At 39.5% G+C, this 17,857-nt stretch overlaps 1 protein-coding gene across 1 annotated transcript in view; it reads left to right on the forward strand.

Moving 5' to 3' along the window:
* The window catches only part of LOC139661893 (uncharacterized), a 57,081-nt gene that overhangs the window by 29,383 nt on the left and 9,841 nt on the right, over positions 1–17,857 (forward strand). Inside the window, 1 exon segment of the mRNA XM_071540465.1 lies at positions 14,483–14,514. Coding sequence (XP_071396566.1) covers positions 14,483–14,514 — 32 coding nt within the window.

Genomic DNA, 17,857 nt, shown 5'->3' on the forward strand with positions numbered 1-17,857 from the left:
GTCAAAGCGCCAAAGACTTTCTTGTCAAGTCTTAATTTTCACTATATCATCTGTTATAATGAATTGCTGTAAATTTACTGTGGATTTACAACAGTATCTTACTACATTTGATAATAATTGTAAAATACCGTTAAATATTCATCCTTGCATGTAAATTAACAGTTAATGCGGTCGGTTAACCAATAACAGTAGATAACTGTAATTTATCAGCATATAACTGTATTTTCTGTCAAGATGTGGAAATATGCGCTATCATCCCTTTACAAGTCCAGTGACTCTCCATCGACATTGTACTGATGATTGCAGGCTGATGTTTCTGTTTTGATGTTAACACTTTTTTTTTTTATTAATGAAACTGCCATACTCATTTTTGAGTGACACGTGGCTATTCCTGAGCTTGACAATATTTAATCAATGGTCAATGTCAATCCATTGCTTTCCATCTTGCATTAGTCCAGAGTTGTAACTAAAACCTTGACTGAGAGACTAGATAATCATTGTCGTGTTTTAAAATTATGTGCGCCTATGAGGAGTGCCATCATGCCCATGTATTGTCTGGACTGGACTGGACTGGACTGGACTGGTCCCCACAGAGGCTGCTGCTGGAAAGCGCGAGTTTCATTTTGTGCACGTGCATATGAACGCATGTTCATGCGCGATGCGGTTATCTTTTCTGAGCAGCAGTCCATAAACCCTGTTGCCCGTTGGCGTTTATCAAACGGAATAAATATTTGTATTTCACTTTCACTTTTGTCAGGCACAAAGTCACAGAACAGCAAGCAAGCAAGACACAGACAGACCAAGTTGTCAATTTAAAATGTTGATTAGCTGGGCATACTGGGCAATATGGATGCACATTTCTCAGTAAATAATAACCATCAAGTATTCAGCCAAGCCATAGTATAAATAGTATTTTATATTTGAAAATGTGATAAAATTAATAATAGTAGGCTATTGTTATCTATAATTTACAGGTGCTATACTTAATTGTTGGATTGTAGTGAGAGCACTGGGTTGTCAGGTGTGACTGTGTGGCAATGGCAAATGGTTTACATGGCTCACGGGTCAGGTAGGAGGGCCCCTTAGCAGAATGTTGCTTAGGGCCCCAGGGAGGTCAGGACCGGCTCTGCTCTCAGCAGATGGAGAAGTGAGGAGTGTCAGTGTGTTATTCCCAGGAGCAACATTGTCTCTTACTGTTCTCTCTTCTTTGTACTTTTTGTCCTGTCTGTATGTTTAGCTTTCTCTCCCTCCCTCCATTAGTCTGTTTCATATTTTTATATTTTACCAGTGATATTGTGTTGCTCAATTTTTTTTGTTGTTTGTTTGTTTTACAGGCTCTTGTCATCGGTGATTGAGGATGCCAGCCAAACACTGCAGTCAAATCCTCTCTCACTGTTTGCTCTCTCTTTCTCCCTCTCTTCTCTTTCTCCCTTTCACTTTCACTGCCATGCAGTTTACATTTACATGTGCATAAGACTTGTTTCTAAGCTAGACTGTGATGCAGTTCTGTTACACTGTTCTTGATATCTTAATTCAGTGTCTGAGGTTATGCTCATGAGTTCAGTAAAGACTGTCATTAAGGATTTTATTGGAGACAGTTTCTTCCAAATATGGTAATGCAGTACCTTGTCAGTTTTATAATACAAATGTTCCAAATATTATTAGTCTTACAAAGTCAGCTGTACAAATGGTTGAGGACTTGTAATAAACTACAGTAATATTTTATTTAATGTGAATACTCTTGTGTTTTCTACTTTATTATTTTTTTTAATTTGTGGGGATTTATAGGAATTAAATGCAAAAGTAGTATTACCCTTTGTAAATAAACAGTAACATACTGGCATATACTGTAAAGTTATTGTAAAACTACCATGAAACTACTGTCATATAATCCAATATACTGTAATACAATATACAGTAATATACTGTTAAAAGAAATTACAGTAGATGCACTGTGAAATAACAGTAAGATGCTGGCGTCTCTGCTTCCAGTATTTTACTGTTATTTTACAGTGAAATTCTTTACAGTGGCACTTATCTTTACTTCATTCACTTGTCTCTCCTGATTGGAACAGATTTGGATTGTTGGATTGTGAAAGGTTTGAGACCAAAATGCTGCTTTCCAGATGAAGCAGTGCTTGACTGCTTTGGTTCCATGTTTTTCCTCCATTTCAAAGTCTCTCTTCTCTTGCTGAGGTGTGGCTCGTCTCACAGAAAAATGCACCGGCCTAATCAAGAATGCGCTGATATAATCAACATACCAGTCATTGCAGGTGTGGTCGTGTTGCAAAGCTGAGAACAGGTTGTGTCTCAGCTGACACATCAGCAGGTTTAGACAACCACCAGGTTATTGTTGTGAGTGGTCCATGTCATGTTCCACTGAAAGGTTACTGGAAGAAATGTGGCCTCTTTGATGGGTGAAACAGTGACGTGATCATGAGCAACAACAATGACAGGAGAAAACAGAAACAAGGGGCAGCAGTCGTAATTCACGCCCAGGTGGGAGCTAGAGCAGCACCTGTCCACCGGCAGGTAGAAACACTGCACCGGAGTCTGAGAGTCTGAAGCATTTGACAACTGTCTCCTTACGCCATCTTGTGGTCAATTGCGGCGATGACCTCTGTTAACAATCCAATAATGGACGTGTGTAATGTATCTCTACGAACCAGTCATCCCTTAAAATACCCTTTGTCACCTGTCATCACACCCATTTTTCCTGTCTCTCTCCATTTTTCATCAACTGTATGGAGAGTTTTTTCCCTAATCAGAATCAGAATCAGCTTTATTGGCCAAGTATGTACCCACACAAGGAATTTGACTCAGGTTTTTCGTTGCTCTCAATGTACTTACACAAAATAAATATACAGCCAAAAACAAGGACAATACAAATGTCCTCTCCATGCATTACCTCTCTGTGCGCTGGGCTGCAGTTTAGTTCACTGAATAGATGATGTGGTTAATGTCGGCATCTAGTGGACATGTAGTAGAACTACAACACCTGATCTGTGATTTCTCTGCCTCAGACTTGACCTGTTTCGACCTCACTGCTCACTCACTTACACCCGGGCCACACAGCCTGGTGAGCAGCGCGTCTCGGCGGCGGCTCATCCAGAGATTCGGCGTCTCGCCTATTTTTTCAGCGTGACGCGCGCGGTTGTCAGCACAAATAGACAGGGGAAATGATCTGTTGGTAGTTATATTGACATCATACCAGCAACATTACACATTTCAATACAGTTTCAACGTCTATATCTGTAGAATATGTCACAGACATGAACAAAAAAAAAGAAATCTGTTTCCGTTTCAAATTAAAAGCCTTCTAGCGTTTCTGTGGACAGAATCCCTTTGAATCCCCATTTGTTAACACAAGGCGTCTATTGTTAAATATTTGCAGGACCGTGTTGTAGAAAATTCAGTGACTTACAGACGGCTAAATCAGTGGAGTACCGACTTTTAATTGTGGAAATACGGTAGTCATAGCAGAAACCCCACGTAGGCTATAGGCAGTATTTTTCCGGTGCTCGCTCGCTCGCTCTCTCTCTCTCTCTCTCTCTCTCTCTGAACGAGGGTAAACAAAAACCACGCGACTGCTTCCTTGGTACAACTCTTGACTTTTCGGACCGCTCATCAACATATTAATTACATTTATAATGACATGAAATTAAACAGTATATGGCCACTATCAAAGGCAAAGTCAATGTAGAAAGATAGGCATTACACTGAATGTAACCTGAGGCGAGAAAATCAAGGAGGAGTCGGATGGTAACCCGCTTTATTCTATCATTCAATATAAATAATCACTACAGGCCAAAAGACCATAATGATGGGCATCCTTCTGTCTCACAGATCCATAGTTATGTGTTATATGCAGGGCTGCCAACTCTCACGCAATTTTTTACGTGGCACTTTTTAGTCCATTTTCTCACAAACAAATTCATAACTGATAACGTAACTGATAACTCTTAACTGACAACTGATAACTCTTGAAGCCTAAATAAAAGTTTAAAATGGTATAATATCATTGGGGTGTTTAGGACTACTCATTAGTCCATGATGAATGTTTATAATTGAAACCAAACGAATAGCTATAGAAAATAAAGCAGGAGACCATGGAGAGATGGATCACTCAGCTTTTGTCTGGACTACAGGCTTCTGCAGCCAAGCAAAGACCAACAGACCGCATCAGTAACCTAATGTTGCCTATAGGGAAAAATACCACAACCTACCTCAAAACTACTAATCTGTAGTTGTTATTAAACAGGGTTGGGGGTATTTCTTTTTCCCTTATGTCAACGCAGAAATGTAACACAGCATCAAACATCAGACTTTGTTTTTCCTGGTTTCTACTGAATGAAAATCTTTCATTCAGGTTTGAGTCAGCTGGCAGGAACAACATCCAATCAGTGTTTTGTACGTCAGGGTTCAGGTGTTCTGAAAGGAAGACAGACAGCGTGCCAAGAATGAGAGAAACTACGGTGAGTTCAGTTGTTAACAACACAAAAGGATTTTATACAGCCAACAGTCATTAATGAAGACATAAGAAACTTTGAGGAATACCATAGTGTAGCGTTCTGGCCAGGAAGTATATTTGGCTTGGTTTAAAAAATAGACCAATGGTCTGGGCAATGTGGGTGGAGATATGTAGTCGGTTGTGGAGTGGCATGCTGGGTAATGGTAATAAACGAGATTAAAATTGGGGTAGAACTTCACTGTTTTGGTTAGATGTTGTAATTTTGAGTTGATCACATGATTTCAAGTCATATCTAGCCAAATAGGCAGCAAACGATGAGTTACATGGGGGTTAGAAAATAAATCCATATTTGAGTTGGTTATGTGTTTTCATGACTCGGCCAGGAGGAGGTTGATAAAGTTTGAAGAATATGGTTGTGAGGGAAAACAGCATAAGTGATGTAATATATCATTTTATTATTGCAGCCTGGCGGCAAAGCAATAACTTGTTCTGCCTGGGTTGCAATATCTTGCTGAGATGTTTGCCTGATGCTGAAATTCTGTTTATAAGGCGAATGGGCCGTCTCAAGCTCATCATACACCTAGACCAACAAAGTGGTACTGTGTCTTTGAGCTACGGGGACCAGCAAGCGATACTTGATTCTGTGGTCTGAGCCTGAGGTGGAAAGTTTTGATTTTAATCCCTTTTTTGTATAAAATGTTTTAGGAGTGCTAAATGCGCTCTACTAACACTGTATAAAAATTATAAATTAATCAAGCATGTGTGAACCAACATGGATTAATCCATTATTTAATGTCGTAGGTCCATCGTCTCGCAGGCGAAAATTTGTCATGAAATCATTTTTGTATATGGAACGGAATGCTCTGTTAGGTTTTGTTTTTAAAGTAATGCGTAAATCTGTAAAAGACATAGTTGTAGGCACATGGACTTAGTCCTATCTTTCTGTAGTTTATCAGTTGATTGTAAAAACACAGTCTTACTTATGTCACTTTTGGGGTATTTTCATAGACATACATTCATTTCCTGGAGACTTACCCGAACCCTAACCTTAACCACTGACCCAAAAATCAGCTTTTTACCAATTGGGGACACGGCTTTTGTCCCCAGTTGCACAAGCCGTCCCCCAATCAACTATAGTCTTAAGTCTGGTGTGTGTCCCTGAAAGTGACTTAAATCATACCCACACACGCACAACAGATACACTCAGACATATTCAACCACACAGACCCACTCATACAGACAGGAAATAGAAAGTGAGCAGACACGCTGTAACCTGGAGGCAGTGACATGATCATGGGCAATAAGAAGAGAGAACATATTCAACCACACAGACAGGAAATAGAAAGTGAGTAGACACGCTGTAACCTGGAGGCAGTGACATGATCATGGGCAATAAGAAGAGAGAACATATTCAACCACACAGACAGGAAATAGAAAGTGAGTAGACACGCTGTAACCTGGAGGCAGTGACATGATCATGGGCAATAAGAAGAGAGAACGAGAGACAGAGAGGGGCAGCAGCACTAAGCGAGGGCAGCAGTCGCGTTATGTTGCCTATAGGGAAAAATACCACAGCCTATCTCAAAACTACTAATCTGTAGTTGTTATTAAACAAGGTTGGGTTTTTCTTTTTTCCTTATGTTAATGCAGCAATGTGACACAGCATCAAACATCAGACTTTGTTTTTCCTGGTTTCTACTGAATGAAAATCTTTCATGAATGAGAGAAACTACGGTGAGTTCAGTTGTTAACAACACAAAAGGATTTTATACAGCCAACAGTCATTAATGAAGACATAAGAAACTTTGAGGAAAACCATAGTGTAGCGTTCTGGCCAGGAAGTATATTTGGCTTGGTTTGAAAAATAGATCAATGTTCTGGGCAATGTGGGTGGAGATATGTAGTCGGTTGTGGAGTGGCATGCTGGGTAATGGTTATAGACGAGATTAAAATTGGGGTGGAACTTCACTGTTTTGGTTAGATGTTGTAATTTTGAGTTGATCACATGATTTCAAGTCATATCTAGCCAAATAGGCAGCAAACGATGAGTTATACGGGGGGGTTAGAAAATAAAACCATATTTGAGTTGGTTATGTGTTTTCATGACATGGCCAGGAGGAGGAAAGGAAGCTTCACGGAGAGGGGGATGGATAATAACACAGCAAATTTAGCCAGGCGGTTAAGTACTTACTTGTTCGGGCGGCTTTTCAATGATTTGCTGGGTTTGTTGTCCCTCACCGAACTTCGCCTAACAGGGCAAATGGGCTGCCTTAGGCTAATCATACACCTGGACCAGCGAGGTTGTTCCGTGACTATGACCCACGGCGACCTGCAAGCAATGCTTGGCAGCGAGGTCTGAGCCTGAGGCGGAACGTTTGTTGATACTAACAAACAAATTTTTGGGAGTGCTAAATGCGCTCTAGTAACACTGTGTAATAATTATAAATAAAGCAACCATGCGTGAACCAACATGGATTGATCCATTATTCAATGTTGTAAACCCATTGTATCGCGGGCGAAAATTTGTCATGAAATCATTTTTGTATATGGAACCAAATGCTCTTTTACGAAGAATATGGGATGACACGGAGACGACGGAAACAATATAACCCGAAAATTAAATATTGAAAGTGACTATGGCCTAAAAAAATTTAATAAAACATTGTTGTGCTGAATTGACAGTTTCTCCTTTCCGCAAGTGTTAAATGTTGTCTCTGCTACACACTCAGGTCTGGTTACATTCCAGGTTGTTGTCTGAACCTGTCAGCTGCGATACAAACTGTTCTCACCTTCACAACACACACTGGGATCATGTTTACCATTTATCACTAGAATCAGGATCAAAATGAACTTCAATCAGGAGAGACTAGGTTAAATGCTCAATGAATATTTTTATGGATAAAACAGATTCCCCCCCAGGGAATCACTCTGTGGCAGGGGAGGAGTAGGAGGAGGAGGAGGAGGAGGAGGGGCAAACAGCTGAAATGACAGCGACTGAAAGACAGCAGACACATTCGTGAGCAGCGTAATGGCACAGAAAATGACGTGTATATACTCTCGACCTCTTAGATGATTGGTTCTGCGAGAAGGAGCGGGAAAGTGATGGCATGCATGGATTGGATATTGAAAGCGAGGGAATGCGTTGGCTAACTGTGATTGGATAGAGAGAAGTTTGAATGACACTAGAGAGAGAGAGAGAGAGAGGGGTGGAGATACTTAGTCTTCCTGATTTAAATTACGTAAGGTGTTCCATGTAGGCTACTCTTCGTAATTATTATCTGTTACCTTTACCCCTAATCATTTTATATGCATCTGTTGTGCATTTTCAGATTTTTTTTTTTTTTTTTGTATTAGTACCCCAAGCTTTCATGAGCAGGGTCAAAATGACATTCATTCCTTTTAGTATGAAACACTGTAAAACACTATATATGTGGGTAGGATGAGTTTCCTCTTAGCCTGTACTCAACACTTTGGTCAAAGTCTGTTCAAGAAACTGATCTACAGTATGGCAAGGCAAGGCATTTTTATTTATAGAGCACGTTTCATACACCGGGGTAGAGTCAAGGTGCTTTACAGAGAAGTTAAAACAACACAATACAAAGCTAAAATAACACAATTTAGTAAAACAAAAAATAACAAATAAAAAATAAAAAGGATTTAAAATAATAATATTAGTCATAATAATAATAATACTAATAATTCATAACAATAATTCATAATAATTCATAATAATAATTCATAGTCCATTCATAAGCCCAATTCATGCAGTAGGTCTGTCTCTTTCAATTGCCCTGTAGCTCTGTACTTTATTGTTTTCATCCATAAAATACTTTGTAAGACCTGTTTCTGAAATGTGCTGTCTCTCTATTATAACACAGCAAGGGGACCAAGCAGCATAGACCCATATAAAAGGCCCAAATGACCATGTATAGCCTAGACTATGAATATTTTCTTTTACCAATTTATTTTGTATTTTAGGTATTCCCTCTCTCTGTCTGTGGGGAGTTCTCCTGCTTTGATTCTGTGCTTTTCCCCCTGCAGGAGCCGGATGGGCAGCGTGTTGAGGGTCGTCAGTGGACACCTGTTCTGATTGGCTGCTCACCTAGGCTGCGGTCGAATAGTCTTTTGCTAACTACTTTTCCTTGACCTCGTTGGAAAACGCCATGAGGTCAAGGAAAGATGTGAAGGAGAATTCATAAGGACTTAGGAAAAGACAACCGCGGTGCTAAGAGAATCCGACTCTTACACTAGGCTGTGTAATTATACGATGGCGGATGTGAATGATGTGGGTCTGCTGTGTGAAAGTACAATAATCCGAAGATGGACTACTAAAAGCGCATCTTAGATCACTTTGATCATTTTACAACAGCAGCATAATGTTCATAGTTCGCCTATGGGTGTAACATATTGTTGAAAGTTCAAAACATATAAGCATATTAGCAAGTTCTGGCGTAAGATGGAAAATGCTTAAGAAGCAACGGTAACTTGCATGATGATCTGCGTCCCTTGTCGGTCATGATCGTTTGTTTTCGTGGACGGCCGAATTGTGCATCGCTTTAAATGTTGCTGCCGCAAGGAATTGTGGGACGCCGTTATCTCCTTTCCTTTCATAAAGGACGGTCCAGTGTATCCTATGCTAAAGGAGCTAAGAAAGGAAGCATTGAAGCACCTTTCCTCAGCATTTAGACAGTTTGACCAGCTCTTATCATGGCTGCCACTTAGATACTTCCGGGTCATTTCACTCAGTTAGGAACCTTCCTAAAAAGACAATTCCACCACAGCACTAGCTATACTGTATATTCTGGATGAGTCAGTCAGTTGGTCTCTCTCTCTCCCCTGCCATTCAGAGCTCTCCTTTTGTTTGGTCTAAGTTTATGTTCTTTTTGCACTCTACAACACTTTTCCACAGCACATCGTCCACTCATCCACGCCCTCCATACACCACTATGTTACTGATTTCCCTACTTCATAATACTTTTGTCTGTTATAGTTCTATTCATTGAGTTTAAAATAAACCTTTATACATTAAGCCATGTGTGGACAGCCACCAGCCCCCCTCCAGCCTCCCCCTCCCTATCATTCTGGTGAATATTGAATATCCATCAGTAATGGCTGTAAATTAGTGTATGCTTCATAACAAAAAAATGTTGTTATTATCAGAGGTGTAGGAGGGAAGGGCAGAGGGAAGGTGTTTATTCAACGGTAAACATTCCAGTCAAACTCACCGGTTCCAGTTTCTGGCCGTTGTTCAGGTGAACAGTTTGTATCTCAGCTGACACACCTTCATATTCATCATGCAAGGAAAAAATAGATTTAGTGACTTTATCTTAAAATGTATCCACTGAAGATTGTTACATTTTGTTTAGAGTTGTTTTTATTAATATTTAGCACAGGCAAACAGAAATGCAGAGAGATGAGGAGGAGAAAGAAGAGGACAGTGAGACAGAAAGACAAGAGATGGAAGCAAATATAACAGATGAGTAAAGTAAAGGGAGATAACAACACCACATTGCGGCACTAAAACACAGAGATTCTTCCACAGACTGTTTGACTCTGTAGATTTTTTTCATCTGAGCACCTGAAGGACTCTCTGCACGTCCCTGTTCCAGTACGGTCTGGTCTTTGTTAGTGAATCGGACAATCGTTGGAAGTTCAGTGCTGATTTGTGAAAAAGAACAAGGTTGGCCCAAAGCTAAGAAGCCAGAGAGCCAAGATAAGACAAGCAAGTTCCCCCATAAAGGCAGTGGACCTGGGACTTCTTTGTCTTGTCTCTGTGTGTGTGTGTGTGTGTGTTGAATGGTTGAAAGTCCAGACAGATGGTGGATGTGTAGCCTGTTGATGTTGGGTGTTAATCTGAAAGTCGGAATTACTGTTTTATTGCCTTGTTTTGATGTTTTGAACGATTTGGAGTCTGTTCATTCAATATGGTGCGGCTGTTATCCAGGATGAACTACGAAACGTCCTTTATTTCTCATTACATAAACACAAATTATCCATTAAAAATGACAGCTTTAATAAAGTTAGGTTAGTATCATGAGTTTATAAGGGATTTATTCATGGGTTAGTTTCACAGAGACTCTAATTAAGGGTTTTTTCATGTCTTTTGTGCAGGTTTACAGGTTATTAATGAGTTATTAATGGAAAGTTCCTGTCCCCCTGAATTTTACATTAAATTAGAAAGTAAGCAGTCAAACATTAGTATGTCAGTATCAGTATGTCAGTATGTAGACAGTCTGTAGTAGATACTATTGTACCAGTATAAACTCAAATATATAATAAATAAATCCATGCATACATGAATCAACAGAATAATCTGAATATTACCATGGAAACAGACCTTACACAGACAGTAAAAACCAACAGTAAACAGGATAAGATGTTTACATGCCTCAGCTAACGTCAGCATATCCCAGCTGACATACTCAGGTTTATAAAAATCTGGCTATACTCTCATCCTGGCTGTTCTAAAAGAAAAATTCTCGGTGTTATGAAGCATTTGACATCTCTCTCCTCCTCCTCCTCTTTCCTCCTCTGGGCTAAAGGTCAAAGGTCACAGGACCTTTTTACCATCCAGGCTCCTGGGCTTTGGAAGGTCCTGCCTGAGGAGCGCAGGCTGGTAAAGAAACGTTTTTATCAGACATGTGTTGTATATAAATACAACTCAATGGAAATGACCAGAAGTAAGATTTAAAGTATTTTAAATGTATTACAATAAGTGATAAGATGCTAAGAAATTTGAATTTGAACAATGAGTCAGTTACACAGCCTGTCCAGTGTGACCTGGAGAGTCTGGTATGTTGAGTAAGGAGTAATGCTATGCTCATTCTATGTCTATTTTCATGCATGTAATTTCTTTGTTGTAAAGCACTTTGAGTTGGATTTCTTGTATGAAAGGTGCTATACAAATAAAGTGTATTATTATTATTATTATTATTATTATTATTATTATTAATAACCCTGATCCCATTTCACTGCAGAGATGCAACCAGCTGAGTGTCTCCCATGCAGGTCAGTGAGGTTAGAGACTGACAGCAAGTTTCATGCTATATAGTAATTTAAAATTGTCAATACATTGTAGTTAATAAACAGATCAGAGTCAGGTTCTAGTCAGGTGATACAAGGAATTCTGAAAGCAGGCCAACAAACCAACAAACTTTATGTGCCCTGTTCAGAGGATTCACCTCAAACTGAAACATTAGAATGTAAATTGATAACCTACAGTTCCTTTACAAGACAGTTTCAAAATGCCTTAATGTGTTACTGAGTTAATTCAGTGAAAATTCCAAATTACAATAAATTATTTGTGTACTCACTGTAAATGTATTGCATTTAATTACCACCCATGATTCATAACAATACACATCCTTTATTTGATTTTAAGGGGGAAAAACATCATTAAACACATTATTTCCTTAAGTTAGCAGGTATTTATAACTCCCTCCACTTACTGAAGCCATTTAGCATTTTAATAGGCTTTTAACATTGGCAGGACGAGGCACAATACACAAGTAAAATTAACTTTTGAGGCAGTCTGTTGAGGCAGTCTTCCTATCAGTGTTGGATTATGGGGATGTAATTTACAGAAATGCTGCTCTTTCCACCCTTAAACCCCTAGACACGGTTTATCATTCTGCCCTCAGATTTATTACTGGTGATAGCTATGGTACTCACCATTGTACTCTCTACAATAAGGTGGGTTGGTCTTCTCTGGCAGAGAGGCGTGATAAACATTGGTATTTGTTTATATATAAAGCCCTCGTTGGAAAGCTACCACCCTACATTTCAATGTTGTTGGACTGGAACCTTGGACCCTATCAAACTCGCTCAAATGACTTGCTTATGCTTAAGGTCCCCCAAGCACGGTCTAAATTTGGACAATCAGCCTTTTATTTTAGTGCTCCAAATTCCTGGAATGATCTTCAACACACACTAAAAACCAATACTCTACTAACCTATGGACAATTTAAAACCATGATCACAAACCTCCCTGCCTCAATGTGTAACTGTTTTAATTGATTTTCTTTATTGTCATCTATGTCTTGTCCTATTTATTTAATACTTTGAACTTGTTTGTAACTCGACATCATTGTAAATGAGGGCAACCTCAATGGTTATTCGAGTTTAAATAAAGGTTTGAAATGAAATGAAATGAAAAACTTTATATCATGAATTGTTGCATTTTTTACTGACAGAATTAGACCATGTTGTGTACACCATTACTGATGAATACAAATCCAACAAAACAATACCACAATGATTTATGATGAAGGATTCATTTTATTGGACCAGTATGAGCTACTGTGTTAACCATCTCTTCTAATCATCTAGTAAATTAAAAGACAGTGCTCAAATCCAAAACTAAATCAATGTACTCTTACACATTACAGCATAATCGATGAAGTCGTGCACACAACAAGACCACACAAACACACATAAAAGTTTGATTTAAATGAATGCAGCGGCTCAGTGCGTTTACTTTGAAAATCCCCGGTGCTGGTTCCGCTGCCTCTGCTTCCTTTTACATAGTTTCATCCCGTTTCATGCCCAAAGTGTGTAATAGGAAAATGAGCGAAGCGAACAGTTATGAATTATGTTCATTATTTAGGCTATTTGTTTATTTATTTAGTTTAGCTCACCTTAAATTGACCGCTGCAGCCAACACGCTTCAAAACCCGCAACTTTTACTTTGAAGGCGAGCTGTCTCTGTTTCCGGTTCTCGACTTGTTCAATTTTCATTGTACAAGTTGGATAACGGAACAAGCTGACGCGTGGCGCGCTGAATTACATTGCACGTCTTTGGACAATGAAATTAGGAAATACCCCGAATAATGCGATTTTTCATTATACAACGTGAACAAATGAATTTATACTTCATGCACGGATCCTATCCACATGTCTTGAACATTTTCATAATTGAACATTGGCAATTCCCCACAGTCTATTTGCCGGAAACAACACAAGACAAGCTGTATTTCCTGAATCAAACCTGCATCTCTCTCTCTCTCTCTCTCTCTCTCTCTCTCTCTCTCTCTCTCTCTCTCTCTCTCTCTCTCTCTCTCTCTCTCTCTCTCTCTCGTTGATTTCCTTGTTGAAGCTGCTGATCTATTTATCAGATTAGCGCTGCAGATTACACCAACAAAAGGTATTGTAACCAACAGTTTACACGACAGTTTAACTTGTTTTATACTTTAACGTGTTTTATACTTTGATGACTCTATCCCAGCTTTTATCTGTTTATTTATAGTAGGCCTATAAATAGAGGAAATCCCCCATCTGCCGTTAAAGTTTTGTCTGAAAACTTAACGCTCTTCTAACGGTTTACCAACATCAGTGTTAGTGGGCTGTTAAAAACATCTAATAAAATGAGTAAAAGTAGTAATGGTAATTTGTTGTGATAATATTAACAACAAAAACATGAATCTAAAAATTGGCTGGATGTCTTAAAAGTTGGCGTGGTTGGCTCTAGTTGCCTCTTAAAAAAACTATCTTTTCATTTATTATTGTTAGCCTATAATTCACTGAGATAACAGCAAGACAAATATGAAAGTTGCAAACCAATAACATACAACAATGTGTAAGTCAAAATCTAATAAATGTCCCATAAAATAAAGTAAAACAATAAAATCAAAAGACAATAAAATCTCTTGCTGGGATAACAATGGAAGAGTTTAACCTCTTGTTACATAATCCACCTCAGCAAGACACTTTTTTGATGTAGCTTTAGATTTAGCTTTAGATAGACAGATTTTAGATCTACGCTCTCAGTCTCGCGCTGCCATTGAATTTTAAAGCAATACAATTTTCTCCACCTCCATGCATCACACCTCTCTGTGCTGGGCTGCACTTAAGTTCACTGTAGATGATGTGGTTAATGTGCACCATCTAGTGGACACATAGTAGAACTACATCAACTGATCTGTTATTTCTCTGCCTTAGACTTGATCTGTTTCAGCCTCACTCTGACTGTCACTATGGTCTTATATTAAATGATAGCCTTCATCATGCCCATGACCCTAGAAAGTGGCCCCTCCTACGGTATAAAAGTGGGGTTAAGTTCTGGCTCCTCCTCTTTGCCTTCTCAATATCACCCATGGGGTGCAGGTGCCTTGTGTCCCTGTGTATTGTGGTGGTTTATCATTGCATTGTGTTAGTACATTTGTGGTCCCTCTTCTAGCTGGAAGATAACCACTTGGTTTGTTGTGTGACAGCTAGCCAGCTGTATGCTAATTGTTAGCTTGTTGCTAAGCTAGAAGCTAGTTTGGTAGCACTTTAGCTGCTAGCCCTACATCACTTGTTCCTACTTTGGAATGCTAATTGCTAGCTTGCTTGTAGATATTTGCTACCTGGGAACTGTTTGTGCTAATCTCTTTGCTTCCAGGTTTACTAATTGGTTGAAGGCAGACATACACACACCATGTTTCTTATTTAGATAAGTCCCGCAAGCCTCTAGTTTGCTCAATACCATTGTTTGCAGTTGGTGTGGGCTAATTGTTGGTCCTGCTGGATAAGTTCACATACTGTTACTGTAGAGTAGGGTTTTCTGGCACAACTTCACCTACTTCCAAGGTGCATGGAGAAGAGAAAAAAGTCTAAAGAGGTCAAAACTCCAGCAACACTTGTAGTATATAGAACAACGTTGTTGTTCCACGTACTGTTACTGGCCATTTTCTATTCAAGTGTGGGCTTAGTTCACCCTATACCACTGTTTGCAGCCATTACGGTTTATATTTCTCACAAACTTTTGCCGGCCATTTCTGCTCAGGTGGCATCATAGCCTCACAGTGCTGATGCTTTTGCCATGACTCCCCTGAGCCCCAGCCAGGGGCCCAGTGGGAGGAGTCTTTGATGGCATAACACAGGTGCATTCCCCACCTGGCAGTGGCATAAGACTACTCTTCATGCCCCTGGTGGAACAGGACATAGCCTCCTGGTTTCTTTCTTTTCTTTTTTTTGTCTTTCAATGTAAAGCACATTGAGTTTACTTGTAATGAAATGTGCTTCATAAATAAATTGCCATGGCCATATGATCTCGAGGATAGGCGGAACGAAGGCTATCATTCAATAAAAGACCATAGTGATGGTCATCCTTCGGTCTCACAGATCCATAGTTGTATGCATAACTTACGGTTTCTGGCCACAGGTTAGACTGGTTTGACGTCATACTGATGTTTCTAGAGTTTGATAGTGAAGTTATGAGGATGTGACAGCAGCCTCAGATCAAATGAACACAGACATTCAGGACTGACAAAGGAGAATAAGCAGCACCTTCTCTGTTTCCTCTACAGATGAAGTTAGGAAGTCTCTGTGACTTGATCTGGATGTGACTTCACCAGGCGAACATCTTCCAAGGTAAAATTATAAACGTTTGATGAATAGGCTAGCTGGCACTGTATGCTATGGTAGACTTTAGCAAGACATGGTGCTAAAGATAAATAAATATCAGTTAGGCTGTAGGTAGTTAGGTTGTGAATACTGTTGAATGAATGTGCACCAGTTTATTGCATACAGGGCGATAGAATAGTTATTTGGCAGCTCTCCGCAGGCCATTGAAAAATAGAAACGGGCCATATCTGGCCTGTAGGCCACTAGTTGAATAGGCCTGGTAATAGAACATTTTTTTTTATCAGTTCACAGGAATAAAGGGAAATGGAAAGAGAAAAAATTACCCTGTCCTCTGACCTTCCTGAAGACATTCATATGTATATACAGTATATACAAATACTAGACCCACATGTCTAAAGCAATGGTATTGATGAGTTTAGATGAGATGAATCTTTAATCATTCAGGTGGGGAAATGTCAAAATTGTTGAAAGAGTTGAAAATGTCCCCTGATTTTACCAGGGAGCAACGATGACAACGCCTGTAGAGCTGCTCTTGGGAACTTTGGAGGATTTGGGAGATGAAGAGTTCAAGAAGTTCAAATGGTTCCTGCAGCAGACTGACATCCTGGAAGGTTTCCCAGCCATCCCAAAGAGCCGACTGGAGAATGCAGACAGGCTGGACACAGTGGATAAGATGGTGCAGACCTACAACAAAAACACTCTGGAGGTGACCAGAGAGGTTTTAATGAAGATCAAGAAGAATGATCTAGTGCAGAGTTTGTCAAACACCAGCTCAGCACCCAGAGGTAAAACTGTTAGTGGCAGGCAGATCTACCCACAGCAAAGCACTGCATTTTGTCACATTACCTTCCCCCTCTCCCTCAAGAGGAAGCTCAGGCAGGCAGGACAGGTAGTCAGCAAATAGGTTCATCTTGCCTGCTCTGTATCTCACATTGAAACTGTAGGGCTGCAGAGCCAGGTACTATCTTGTACCCCTTGAATTTTTGTGTCTCATGGAGTTAATCCAGGTAAGTGCTCTGTAATCCAAATGTACGCCCCAGACGATATTATCAGAGCATGTCCCGGGAATGACAAAAATGAGAGAGAGAGAGAGAGACAGAGAGAGAGAGAGAGAGAGAGAGAGAGAGAGAGAGAAAGAAAACACAGCCTTGTACATGCTGCATCACCATTATAACCATTTTATTGTGACTTTTAAACAATGGTTACCAAGACAAGTGTACTGTCTGAAATGTGACTGACAGAAAGTAAGAAAAGTGCAACAGCTCAACTAATAAAGCACAGCTAGAAGTGCTTAATGGTAATTGGCAGCGTGGCTTGAATGTGTCTTTGCCAAATCAGGTTACTTCAATGAAAACTGCTGAATAATAATGAATGGCACAACAACAGCTACTTTATACCTTATACTCAGTCAGGACGATGGGCACTGAATAGGGTTGAATTGAATCCGTGTACCTTTGTCTCAATCGATTTCCTATTCTTAAACGAAAATTGGAAAATGAAAAACGGGGCTTTTTAAAAAAAATGGTTTTGTCACTCAATTTGAAAAAAATGCATATCAAAGCATTTTCTGACACGAAATAGAATGTATAGAAAAAGGCTTGAAATTCTGTTTTTTCATTCGCAAGTTTCATTTTTCTTGATAAGGAACCCCCTTTCTAGGGTTAATATTAGCCCTAACCCTTCACATAATTAACAGCTACAACAATGACAGTTCAGTTATAGCCTACGTAGGCTGTATCCAGTCTATAAATAAGCACAGAATGGCCAACACAGAATACGTAAGTGCAAGATAAGTGCAAGATCTCCCGACTATTTTATCAAATTTAATAGCCTATCCACGCCCATGTCATTTCTCAAACTCTAAACTTTTCCAACTTCAACATGAATTGGCTGCAAAATGATCGCACATCCTCTGTTAATATATCACATCCACTAATCTGTCAACAGTAGCCTAATCCTGTGGCCAAATGAATAATCAAAGCTATACGGCACTTACGCCTACAACAGCACATATCGAGGACTCTACCTGTTATAAAAGTTGAT

Source organism: Centroberyx affinis, unplaced genomic scaffold (assembly GCF_046629955.1).
Source record: "Centroberyx affinis isolate AG114_WGS23_722 - 3 ecotype Tasmania unplaced genomic scaffold, CSIRO-AGI_Caff_v1 ptg003642l_1, whole genome shotgun sequence".
NCBI classification, from domain to species: Eukaryota; Metazoa; Chordata; class Actinopteri; order Beryciformes; family Berycidae; genus Centroberyx; species Centroberyx affinis.